The sequence below is a fragment of the Hemiscyllium ocellatum genome, chromosome 2 (assembly GCF_020745735.1).
Source record: "Hemiscyllium ocellatum isolate sHemOce1 chromosome 2, sHemOce1.pat.X.cur, whole genome shotgun sequence".
Taxonomy (NCBI): Eukaryota; Metazoa; Chordata; class Chondrichthyes; order Orectolobiformes; family Hemiscylliidae; genus Hemiscyllium; species Hemiscyllium ocellatum.
In genome coordinates, this window is record NC_083402.1 from 137,692,465 (window position 1) to 137,706,282 (window position 13,818).

General features: G+C 37.6%; 1 protein-coding gene across 1 annotated transcript in view; it reads right to left on the reverse strand.

Annotated features, from left to right (window-relative positions):
• Window positions 1-1,169: 1,169 nt before the first annotated feature.
• The window catches only part of rest (RE1-silencing transcription factor), a 35,721-nt gene continuing 23,072 nt past the window's right edge, over window positions 1,170-13,818 (reverse strand). Inside the window, exon 4 of the mRNA XM_060840488.1 lies at window positions 1,170-8,452. Coding sequence (XP_060696471.1) covers window positions 6,180-8,452 — 2,273 coding nt within the window. The 3' untranslated portion in view covers window positions 1,170-6,179. The remainder of the gene's footprint in view (window positions 8,453-13,818) is intronic.

Here is a 13,818-nt window from a genome sequence, read left to right on the forward strand (position 1 = left end):
GCTCAAAACAAACTCTCCTACTGTGGTAAGTACCCTATAGCTTACAATGCAAACATCGAATTCTAAACATGGCCACAAACTTAAATTACATGATTTAATTTGAAGCATGATTAACTTGTGATTTAAGTCATGTTTGCCTCAGCTTGTAGTTACTGTTTGTGGATGTTTGTTTGGAGCACCATATTGCCTATATTAAAAGTGGTGACTCAAAAATATTTATTTTGCTGTAAAATATGCTGGAATGCCCCAGGTCATGAAGTGCTCTATTAAAACAAAAATCAGAACTGTCAACAGAGGCACACAATGATGTGTTCTTTGTGGATTAGTTTCCAATAAGTGTAGATTTTATGTAGTAAAGCTGTACTCTTCTGCTTAATAAACTATGTAAATGTCAGTTTGGTACCCATTAGATAAGAGACATTATTTAAAAAATCATTATTTTCTATACCTGTTTGTGGCATTTTAAAAGATCTATGCACTTGAATCCCAAGTCACTTTGGATATCCACCATGTTTAACTTCATATCATTTCGATCTGAAATGGAAACCCTCACTTACTTGCATTGAACTCCACCTGTCACAGTCTTGCCCTCAAATACAAAGGTTTCTACACTAGATACCAGTCTCTTATGTAGGACTTTATATGGACTTCCAGAAGGCATTTTATAAATAACATCTACAGACTTCCCTTGTCCAATACTTTAGCCACCTTTTTAAAAAAGGCAAGACCTACCTGTCATGAATCTATGCTGGGCTGGCTGTACTGATTACCTGAAATTTTGAAATGTTCAGTTACCCCATCTTTGGTTATAGAGTCCAACAATTTCCCCACCACAGATGTTGGGCTAACTATTCCCTGGATTTCCCCTCTCACCCTTCTTAAAAGGAGATGTGGGCAGTTTTCTAGTCCAGAGTCCTGGTATGTAGGGAACTCAAAGATTATACTTAGGCCATCTACAATGTGCTCCCCTGTTTCCTTTAATGCCCTTGGATGCAAGTGATGCCCTTTGGCCTAGAACACAAGAACTTTAACAAAATGAACTCTAAATTTAGTTGTGCATCAGCTGAAAGTGCATTTTTGTATTAGTTTGAAGGAAAAAAAGTAGATTGAGATGAAAACATAGTCCAAAATGAAAGGCACACACAATTGAGCTCTCAAAACTTTAATGCAGCAAACGTTTTGCTAAATACTATGATGCTTTTTAGAAAGTTACAGAAAGAAATTAGTTTTCATTTTAACTTTAGTTAACAAAATGGCAAATAGTGAAAAATATCCTCTTTATACACATAGTCTTTGTACTAAAACTGTGACAGTTTTATTCTGTCCAACACAACTGTCGGAGTCATTTTCTTTGACAAACATTTACCCTTGAAATCAAAATTCTATTTATTAATCTGAAAAGAGTGAAGTACAGTAGTAGGTTATCTATTAAACTTTGGTATCTTCAGAAAAACAGAAGTATTGCACAGATAATGCTGTAAAACAATTCTGAATTACTAATAAGCTTCCATTTTAATCCAGCACCAATGGCAGTGCTTTTGTACAGAACAGCCAAAATATTTTGTGAATCATGCTGTAGAGGTCTCTTAGAGCAGTGACTACTATAGCATCTGCATGCTGCTTGTTATTCTGGCAGTTATCCAGTTTAAACATTGCTCAAAGCTAAATATTAGCCTACTGGTTTTCTGTAGTGTTCCTGCCTGCTGTCATTAGCTATCCATCCTCATTGGTATCTCTGTAATCATATGTCACACTTCATTTCTAACCACTCAACAAAACATGGCAAATTTAGTATGCATTGTAACATGTGCTAAGACTGCATATGATGTTCTGATATTATTCTACCCAAGAGAAGGTGGACTATTACCATAATGACTGCAGTAGTTCAAGACAGCAGCTGACCACCAGTTTCTCAAAGAGAACACGGTTGGTCAACAGATGCTGATCCTACCAGCAATACCTACATCCAGAGAATGTATAAAATGAGTCAACAAATATTTCTTGTTAAATATTCTTTCTACAACTTGGAAATTGTATGATTCCTTTCCTCCTCCACCAAGACTAAATAATATGATCTCTACTGCCTCCCAAATAACAGAAGCTCCTTCAGGTTATGGCTGGCAAAATGAAGTTAACGATGACTAACTGCAGACCATAAGATTTTTTTTTGTTATATTTTACAATGCCTACATGAAGATATTGAAGATCAAGTCAAAAATGCATGTTCTTGGACTTGATACTTCATTTTCTACCAAACATTTTACAGTTCAGAAATCAACAAATATTTTGAAATAACATACAATACCACTACACCCTGTTGCAGTGAAGTTTTAAGACAAGTAGTAACATGTTATTTTCCTCAGTTTGTTGAAAACTAAATCACTAACTTCACTGCAAGGGCCAAATGTAATTCCTTCCTCACCTGACATCAGCACCAATGTATTTCAAAAAGGGTTAAATGATCAGAAGCAACAATCCTAGGAAACTTTCTTCCCTCAAGGCCTTTAAGTATTTAAACAGTCACCACTCTATCACAGACTGGGAATTAAAACTGAATTCACTCTGGATTACGTGGCTTCTCTCTTCATTGTGGAAAAGAGCACAGGAACAACTGTCACATGAAGTTATTATTCTTTATGTCAAGGACCAACAGCTGTTGTGCTCTCAGATTTAATGCAGTTTAAGTGCTCTGCTTTTTCAACCAATGTTATTGGCAAACTGATTACAAAGGAACAGTAATTTATTCCATTACACATTCTGTTTCAACAAGAACGTAGCAATTACAGTGCTATGCCAATCTCTCATTCAATTCTCATCCTTTCCTGGTAAATTCCAGTGCCAGCACATAAATGAATCTGCTTTGTATCAAATACGATCACCAAGAGTATATTAGAAGTAGCTGTTGGATTTTTTTGAATTCTGAACAGGTTCATAAACTGAGCCATGGACACCCACCTCCCCCTCTTTTGATACAGTTGTTGTCTTACAAACCTTGCTACCCAAACTGCTTTAGAAGATGTATTCGATAGTTTCACCTCATCAACTCTGCTGCACTGGCTGAAGGCTGTTTCCAGAGGCCACAAATTTATGATAATTTACAAAAGAAACAGGGCTAAAAGGAAGAAAATTTTCTTTATACTGGTTATAATCTAAAACACACTGCCTGAAAGAATGGTAGAAAAGATTCAATAGTAACTTTCAGTTTGAAGATATTGGATATCTGCAAAATAAACATATGCAAAGATGTGGGGAACTAACAGGAGAATGGGAAGAGTTAAATTTTTCAGTTGTCACTGACACAATGGGCTCTAAGATTCTAATAATTCCAACATTACTGAATTAACAGAAAAGCTAAATCTACAGGAATTTCTTGGCTGTTGTTGGCAACTGTAATTCAAATGTTTGAATAGAAACTGAACATGTTTAGAAATCTAGAGATGCCATCTGATACTTTTAATATTACACAGAAAAGTGCATAAATTCAACACTTTGTAAGACCTTCAAGATCTGATATATAGCAGGTCACTCTCAGTATTCTTACAATGGATCAAGACTTTGAGCACAATGAAAGTAATTATTGATTATGCAAACTATTTTGTCTTTAACAATTTTTTTGTAGTTGAACAACAAAATTACAATTTTGGCAAGCTGCTGTCCATTACTGAAGAGATCAGAGGCTTTTATTAATTAATGGCTGTCCAGTAGAACGTGTGCAGATTTTCCTAAATCTACTAATCATCATCATCAACAATCAGAAAAACAGGCAAGATTCCTTTTACACCTACTCCAATCTTTTTGATTTTGTTGTGCCCAATGAAACAATGCACCTGGATATAGGACAAAAAAAATCTCCCTTATAGTGGAAGGTTTGTTCTTGAATAAAGTTTACAGCATTGTCACTGGTCTCGTGACATGATCTCATTACCAGGGAGCAGGCAAAAAAAAACAAAGCTTATTGCTGAATTCAGTAGTAACAACTGTGGATTTTTCCTTCTTAACCTATGCTATTGCCATTTTCCACAATGTGTAAATTTGGAATTGGAAAGTAATTTTCTTAACAAAAAAAATCTCACTTCAACTAACCAATTCTGTTCAATTGGCTTTTATAGAGGGCGAGCAAGATTCAACATTGGACACAAATCTTCCACTGTGACAATCTGCAGTTTCTAATTATGTTAAACAAATAATATTTATCTACATAATTGCCATGTGCTACCTACCTACTACAGGAAATACTGGGTTGCTGGTGTATCCATTAACATTTTAGTATCGAAATGAGGATGCTAAGTAGTATTCTAGAACTGAAAAGGACAAGCATGCTTCATATTAGCATGAGCAGACCCTCCAGACCTCTTACAGCATTCATTATTTAAACTGTAATATCACAGATTTTTAACTGTAATCAAATTTTAGTATGTTACTAAAATGAATTCAAAAACTTTTATAGAGTACCACAAACTATATGAAGCAAATTACAGTTAAAAATCAATGTAATTTGATCACAGATATACAATGAGTTTGTCAACATGATTGTCAAAGCAAAGAAAATGCTTTTCAGCATTTAAACTGTTCTCCATATTCTTTAACGAAAGTGGCTACTCCAAACAGTTTACACATCATCAAGTCAGAAGAAAAAAAAACACATGGTAATCACAGTAATTTGTGTTCTTTGGCCATATCAACTCACAAACTAAGTAGATCAGAGGTGAGCAAATCTTTCAACGCGTTGCATTCCAATAATTCTGCCAGATCTACAAAATCATCAATGTGTACACAGGGAGCTAAGAATTGAGTGCAACATCAAAACTGCGAAAAGTCCTTGTATAAAGAAAAGGCCATTATACTTGGTGCACTAATTAGAAACAGATGACCGCAATAAGTTGGGACAAAATCAATTCCATTTATAATAACCGATCTACAAATGGCCACAAGGAAAATCCAGGTTGCCAAAAGCTCTACGTGCTACAGCACAGAATGCCAGCAAGAGAGCATAATTGAAATATAGCTCTTCGGCTAAAAAAGGATGCAAGACAGCGATTTTTACACCTCTGCTTATTTGGGGTGCTTGACATTTACCTTTTGAAAACTGTGTCAATGCTCAATACAGATCAAACATATTTTAGCATTTTACCAGGACAATTTCCCCCAAACAGCTTGTGGCACAGTGGTTTGGTTAATCGTCAAGTCCCAAATGCTGGTTAAACATCCAAATATAAAAACATGATACAGAAAAAACATTACTATATATAAACTACTACTATTTAATTATATTGCATAGTTGATTAATTATATCGTGCAATTTTATAAGCTGTAAAGCACCATATTGGATCATTTTCCTCTGTGGCTGCTGAGAACTGTTTGCTACAAACTCCTAAAACAATTTCATGGCCTGTAACATTAGCTATTTGAGATGTGATATCATCTTACAAAGTGCTCACTTCAGTGACTCGAATGAAAAGCAGGATATTTTAACATGTTACCTTGAGAATGCTCTCTGAACTGTCAATGTAAAAATGTTTGTTATGATTCAAAACTAAAATGGGAAAACTATGTAATATTGTTAATGTAACTCAATGAAAATGGGCTAATTCCACGCATTGTACATAAAAATTAAAATACACTTTCAGCACAGATGCATTAAATGCCCACGAAATGCAAAACTACTCAATGAGGGGTCTTCATTTTAACATTGCCATTAGAAATATCCAAATCAAACATCTGACATAATTTCTTTCATTCAACCATTATCTTGAGTTTTTTAAAATTATGAACAGCTATAATAATCATTGTGTATCAGCTTAAACCCTGGGTCATGTAAAAACAGAAAATAAATTCAATGTCCAGTGTTACCAATATTTACAATGGGGTGGAACAGAATAGATTAAATGAAATAAATTTCTTGAGTAATAATAGTGCAATGAAAATTCAAAATCAGTGGTGATTAAACTGCTACAAAGCATGATTAATATATTTAGCCACCATGTGTGAATGAATGCTGTTGTACTACCTCTGAAGTATTAGCCAGAAACTTGAAAAAGCAGGAAATACATGCAATTACAGCAATGAACAATTGAGGTGTTTAGCAAAATATCCCAAATCCAATTGCATTAATGTGAACTGTATCACTTCATAGCAATTATTAATATTCTGGGAAAGCTTGCCAAATCTCAAGCCTCTGCTCATTCCTGGCCTTTTGTTGCTTCCTCAAGATAGTATACATTTACCAAGTGGCGGTTAAGGTGCTTGGTAAACTCTCCTTTCACACTGAACATGCGATCACAGAATATGCAAACAAAACTCTCTGGAGCATCCACCACATCATTTTCTAGTGTTCTTTTGTTGGTCTTGTCGCCAGGAATGGACTTTGCTCCGTTTAGGCCAGAGTCATCACTTCCTTCTGAATCTTCACTGATATCACTTCCTTCATGGCTGTGAATACCTTCATCTTCATCCATTTCTACCATCTCATAATTGTCCTGTTTTTTGTTCTGATCCTCTTTGCTATTCTGGACCTTATCACTACCACATTGGAGCTTGTACTGGTTAGTCTCAGTATCCTGGACTTCATTAGCACTATCCTGGAGTTTACCGTGGTTAGCTGGAACATTAGCAAACTTCAATATTTTCTGGTCAGCCTGAACTGTCAGCTGCTCAGAGATGTTAGCCCGGACTTCAATCTGCTCACCAGCATTAGCGTGGACCTCCGCTTGCTCACCGGCATTAGCCTGGATCGCCACCTGCTCACCGGCATTAGCCTGGACTGCCACCTGCTCACCGGCACTAGCCTGGACCGCCACCTGCTCACCGGCATTAGCCTGGACCTCCACCTGCTCACTGGCAGTATCCTGGACTTCCACCTGCTCACTGGCAGTATCCTGGACCTCCACCTGCTCACCGGCATTATCCTGGACCTCCACCTGCTCAACCGTGCTCATCTGGACCGCTACCTGCTCACCGGCATTAGCCTGGACCTCCATCCACTCACTGGCATGAGTTTGGACCTCCATCTGCTCAACCATGCTAGTCTGGATGGCCATCTGCATTGTGCCAATAGCCTGGGCCTCCTTCTGCTCATTGGCATTAACCTGGACTTCCATCTGGTGACCAGTGCAATTCTCATCTTTATCTGGATTGTATGAGATAGGAAATTCAATATTGATCACCTGAACAGCCCTTTCTTGTTCAAAATCAGAAGTTAAGTTAGACTCTTCACTCATCACCTTTGAGTCTGTATTGCAGATTTTGGATGAATTTGTTACATATTCTCTCTTCCCAGAACTATGAGAAGGAATCCAAATTTGTTCTGTGTTAACTACAGGAAGTTCTTCTACAGAAAGCAACTCATTTTTGTTCATTTTTTCAATAAACATGTGTTCCTTTGACTTAGAGTCAGTTAACTGATCAGGAGACATTTGGGACTCTTTTGAAATTGTTGACAATATTTCACAGGTACTTTTTGCAAACTGCATATCATTTTGTTCAACAGCAGTTTTCACTGAAATTTCAGTCATCAGAATATCTATCATTGATTCTGAATCTTGGGTATCTCTCTTATGCACATTTTCAGTACTAGGATAACTGAATGAAGAGCTTCTGGAATAATCTCTTTTCTTCTTCAACAGATTTGGCTGATGTTCACGCTGTTTCTTATTCTTTTCTGAATCATCAGCAGAAATTACATGAGTACTTTTATTCTTTTTGTTTTTCTTCTGACTTTGCTTGCACTTAAGATTTTTCTTGTGCAAGGACTTTTCTAATTTGACTTTGCTTCTCTTTGTTTCATGTTCAACAAACTCTTTAGTTTTCCATATTTTCCTCTTTTTCGCTGCTGTATGGGTCTCAACTACAGACTTCTCCTGCAAAGGCACATCTGTTGAGCAAATCTTTCTTTTGCTACCTTTTATTTTCTTGATCTTCTCTGCATTCGTTTCCCTTTTTTTGGATGGGATCTTGTTATTAGAAACTGTATGACTTCGGGTCTTTATCCTTTGACTCTTTGAGGTAAAACCTTGCTCCTTTGACACAGATGTACTTTTATCATCTTTGGGAGCAATCTTCTCCTCTGGATTCTCAGCTCTTTTAGGTTGCAGTTTGTCTGACATTTTCTTTCCCATTTTAGCAACAGGAATGTCTAGCTCAACTCGCTTGGTGCGCAACTTCACCTTTGACACATCCATGGTAATATCACTGCAGTGCGGATGCTTAGACTTGATGTGATACTGCAAGTTGCATTTTTTGGAAGCTGCATACTCACAGACAGGGCACAGGAACTGACGTGGATTCACATGGAGCTCAACGTGCTTTTTGAAGTTGCTGCGATCAGCTGTTTTATATTCACAGTGAGGACAAGTTAAAGGTTTGGGTCCATTATGAACTTGCCTGGCGTGTCTTGTCACCTCATGCTGGTTTGATGCTACGTAGTTACATTGATCACATTTAAATGGCTTCTCACCTGTTGAAATACATCAACAGAAACCTTTAGTTATTGGACAGTGCATTATAACAAAGTATTCACTGACCCTTCAAACAGTGTAACATGATTGTCAGTGAACTGATCTGGGGAGTCTCTATATTTATCTGAATTCAAAGTCTGAAATTATCGTATTTCAATTTATGATCTATATACTTGTATTCCACAGAGTGCATGTATTTTCAATTAAATCTCTCTCTCTTCAAATTTCAATGCTCTCATCAATGACACAAGGTGCACATGAAATTTAAAATTCTACTAATTTTACGATGTATTCCTAGATTTCAGTGAACTGCCTGGAATGATCTTGAGAAATTTCTTAATTATGTTTTTCTATCCAACCATATATTTACTGATCATTTACATTACTGCAGTCTTTCTGGAAGTAAATCTTTTTAAATAGTGAAATTAAAATTATTTTGAAGTAACTCATTTTAGGAAGTAACCTCATCTGAAACCACCCAAATCATTTTCATGTTGTAGGTCCCTGTACCATAACATCAACACAAACATAATAAACAAAAGGACAGTGCAAAACTACCGTTTCACAGATACTGGAAGGATATGAAAAATCACTGATATGATAATTCAAGACTAAGCACATGCACACATACTAAACGGCTAAATACATACCAATAATATGCACATAATATTTTGTAGCCACGAAATTTGGCCATTGTTGTACTACCAGAATGCCTGAGTGAGGAAGTTTAAACATTATTTAGGATCTCTGAATAATATCAGATTTAACTATGATAGGTGAGGCAACTTTCAAAATAGGGACTTCAAACGTTATCAGTATCATAATAGAGTTTTTTTGCATTTGTTATAAAATGTAGTAAAAGTTATATTGAGATGTTTATTCTAAGTGGTCACAGATCACTCAGATTTTCTTTAAAATTTATACTATATTTACAGGAAAATATATTGGACCTTTACTGGCACTGTCCCTCATCCCCAAAGCGGGTGACAGCCAGTACAATAGAGTCATGATCTTGGGATAGAGATGGGATGTGGATCATGGAATTCAGATTTTATATGTTGCTGATTGTATTAATTGTTAGCTATTAACCTTGCACAGACTCATGTTTTCCTCTCATTCACCTCCACAGTAAGGCAGTTTAGGTATCTGGGATAGGATGGATGTTCTGTATTGTGAAACTAGCAAAGAAAATCTAACTGGTATTTGTCCAACCACAAGCAAAACTGGCCTAGTAATTCCAGCAGAAGCAGCTTCAGGTCAAATGAATTTTCTCCCTGAACGGCAGGGATTCTCTCTGAGTACACCTCCTCCCCTTTCGTCATAAAAAGCCAAGCATCCTATCCTCAAATGACAGGTATCCTCTAGGGAAACAGAAAGGACAGGAAATTGGAAGTAGAATAGGTATTGCCCATTAAAGAGTTAAGATAGGTACAGGCATGATAGACTTAATGGACTCATAGTAAACTGTAACTTTAACATACCAAAAGATAAAGGCAAAATACAAACATCAGACTGAATAACATGAATATATCATGCCAGATAACTCTGTTATTGCAAACTAAATATTAATACCTACCAATACTGACCATAAAGTAAAAACGTGCCATAACAGAATGGAATCAAAACTCATCTGGTCCAGTGAAGGCATTGTAGGGAAATGGAAATCAACATGTAATGAGTAGCAGCCTTACCACACCTTATAGAAAAAATACATGCAGTACAAAAGAAAGCTGCTCACAAAAGCAACCATAACATTTCACCTGACATAACATTACATTCAACAGCTTATTGGAGATCTTATCCAACAATTTTACATTTCACTATGAATTAAGAAATCCATACCAAAGAGAAGGTAATCCACCTCAATGTGATGATGAAAAAGGTACCTGTGATCTGAAAATAAAACTCATTTGTTGAGTTCAATAAAGCCGATGAAGTCCTATTTGACTGGAGTCTCTTCAACAATCTCATGACAGAAGTCCTCAGTACACAAAAGTGCATTTGCATTTTCTTTGCAAATAATTTCATTTGATATTTGATCAAGTATTTGCATTTTGTGGAAGATATGTGACTCAGCAAACAATACATTCCAGTTACAACTGGTTAACACTGCCAGTCTAAATGGGAAAGTACAGCCATTACTCATCACAGGAATTTCTGCTTGGAAACAGTTCTTGGGGCTCCTCCTTAAAAATAAGATTTGACAACATGGGCTAACGAACAGGATGTTGAACTGGTCAGGTATTACGATGCAAGATCTTGAGCAAACATGGAGAATCCCACCAGTCATAAATGCATTGAGTTTCCCAGAAGACCAAATTCCCACATACTAATGAAAGCAACCTGAAGATCTGAATTCAAATCCTAACTAAGGCCTCGATAGAGATCAAAACTGCCAACCTGTAGGTTATTGTTAAAAAAGGAGATGGGAGATTGCCATTGAAATGCCCTCCAACTCCAGTGGACACTTGAGGCCTGTTACTGACACATTCTGAGGTTCACCATCATTTTCACCGTGGCAGTTCTGGGAAGCAGCTATCACTTGGACAGGAAGCAAACAAATTTCTCTGCCCTGGAGCTACATTCAGATGTATGGTAAAGAGCGAATGCATGTAATTAGGCTTTGCCTCAGTCCAGAACATTTTCTGTACTATTCTACTATTCAAATTAGCCCAGTGCTGGGTATCAGCACCCTAAACATTATGTTTTATTTTCACACTGCATGACTGGCATCCCAGAATTTCTGACCAACCCTAACTGTCCTTTAGATGGTACAGCTGAGTAGCTTGTTAAACAATTTCAGATGGCAGTTAAGAATAAATTATATTGCTCTGGATCTGAATTCATAATTAGGTGAGACCGAGTAATGTTAGATTCCCTTCCCTAAAAGATATCAGCATATTTCAGTTAATGTTAAATATAACATTTCAGTTATTCTTTGGAATCATGAGTGCTCAAACAAAATTAAAAGAATACCATACTCTTTGTCTTTTGCAAACACAGCAGAGCTGGTCCAACAGCTGATATCAATTTGATAAATGCTCAAACTCAATGAGTTGCAATATCATCTTTGAAAATATTGATTAACCCGCAGTGACAGGGATCAACTCTTGGATCTTTCATTGTTCACTGGCTTTTGCAACTAAATCAACATATACTGATAAAAAGTACCGTTCAGGTAGGAATTAAACCAAAAGGAAGAAACTCAAAAAATTAAGTCTCAAAAAAAAAGTGCTGAACTCAACAACTGTAATAAAATGCAGAAATAACTCATCTTCAATTTAGCCATATTGCTATCAACCTTTACTATGGAACAATACAGCCAGCTGCCAGCTGTTCAAATTTTGAGAGAGAAAACCGTTAACATTTCCATAAGACATAAAAGGAGAAATTAGGCCATTCAGCCCATCGAGTCTTCTCCATCCATCAATCATGGCTGATAGACCATGGTTTCTCAACCCCATTCTCCCACTTTTCCCCTGTAACACTTGATCCCCTTGATACTGAAGAACCTATCTTTCTCGGTCTTAAATATACTCAATGATTTAGCCTCCACAGCCTTCTGTGGCAATGAATTCCATAGATTCACCATTTTGGCTAATGAAGTTTCTCCTTATCTCCATTCCAAATCTTAGCAGGACTTATACACTTAATAGTAAGCACCTAGGGCGTGTTGCTGAACAAAGACCTTGGAGAGCAAGTTCATAGCTCCGTGAAAGTGGAGTCACAGGTATATAGGATAGTGAAGGCAGGTTTTGGTATGCTTTCCTTTATTGGTCAGAGTATTGAGTACAGGAGTTGGGAGGTCATGTTGTGGCTGTACAGGACATTGTTTAGACCACTGTTGGAATATTGTACTACACCTGCCACTTCTTTGCCCCTTCTCCTAACCTGTGCAAATCCTCTGCAGCCTTCCTACCACCTCAATGCTACCTGTATTTCTACCTATCTTTGTACTGTCTGCATACTTAGCCAGAATGCACTCAGTTCCTTCATCAAGATTGGTAATGTATAAAGTGAAAAGTTACGCTCCCAACACTGAGCCTTGTGGAACACCATTTATCACTGGCTGCCATCCTGAGAAGTACCCCTTTATCCCCACTCTCTGCTACCTGCCAGACAGCCAACCTTATTTCCATGCTAGCATCTTACCTCGAACTCCCATCTTACTCAGTAGCCTCCTGTACAGCACCTTGTCAAAGGCTTTCCTGAAATCCAGGTAGTGAAGGGCAGATGGTGGCTCAGTGGTTAGCCCTGCATTCTCACAATGCCAGGTGCCCAAGTTTGATTCCCACCTCAGGTGACTGCCTTTGTGGAACTTGCACATTCTCCCCACGTCGACGTGAGTTTTCTCTAGGTGCTCTGGTTCCTCCCACAATCCAAAAGATGTGCAGGTCAGGTGAATTGGACCTGCTAAATTGCCAAGTCTGGGGTAAATATAGGGTAGGGGAATGGGTCTGGGTGGGTTATTCTTTGGACAGTCAGTGTGGACTTGCTGGACCGAAGGGCCTGTTTCCATACTGCAGAGAATCTAATCTAACATGACAGCCATTGGTTCTCCTTGGTCTAACCTGCTTGTTACTTCCTCAAAGAATTCTAGCAGATTTGTCAGGCATAGCCCCTCCTTGATGAAACCATGCTGACTTTGCCCCATTTTGCCATACACTTTCAAGTATTCATAAATCTCATCCTTTATAATGGATTCCAGGATCTTACCCATGACGGAGGTTAAGCTAATCGGTTTGTAATTTTCTGTCTTCAGCCTTAGTCCCTTCTTAAATAGGAGTGCCACATTAGCGATATTCCATTCCTCTGGAAGCCCCCTGATGCTAGCAATTCCTGCAAGATCACCACTAATGCCTCTACTATCTCTTCAACTATGTCCTTTAGAACTCTGGGTGTAGTCCATCTAGTCCAGGTGATGTATCCATATTTAGGGGATTCAGTTTTTTTTTAAGCACCTTCTCCTTGGTGATGTTCACCATATTCAGCTCTGCCCCTTCACACTCAAACTTTTTGGATATTACTCATGTCTTCCACCATGAAGACTAACGTGAACTAGTTGTTTAGTTCCTCAGCCATTTCCTTGCTCTCCACTAAAATCTCTCCAGCTTAATTTTCCAGCAGCCCGATGCCCACTTTTGCCCTTTATACATCTAAAAAAACTCTTACAGTCTTCCTTTATCTTATGGCTAGATTACCCTCCTTACTTCTTTTTTTCTTACCCTCTGCTGGATCTTAGTAAGTTTCCCTTTCCTCTGGTTTCCCACTGTCCTTTGCCACATTTTTTACTTTCCCTTTTGCTTTAATGCTATCCCTGACTTTCCTAGTCAGACATGGTTCCCTCATCCTCCGTGTACCATGC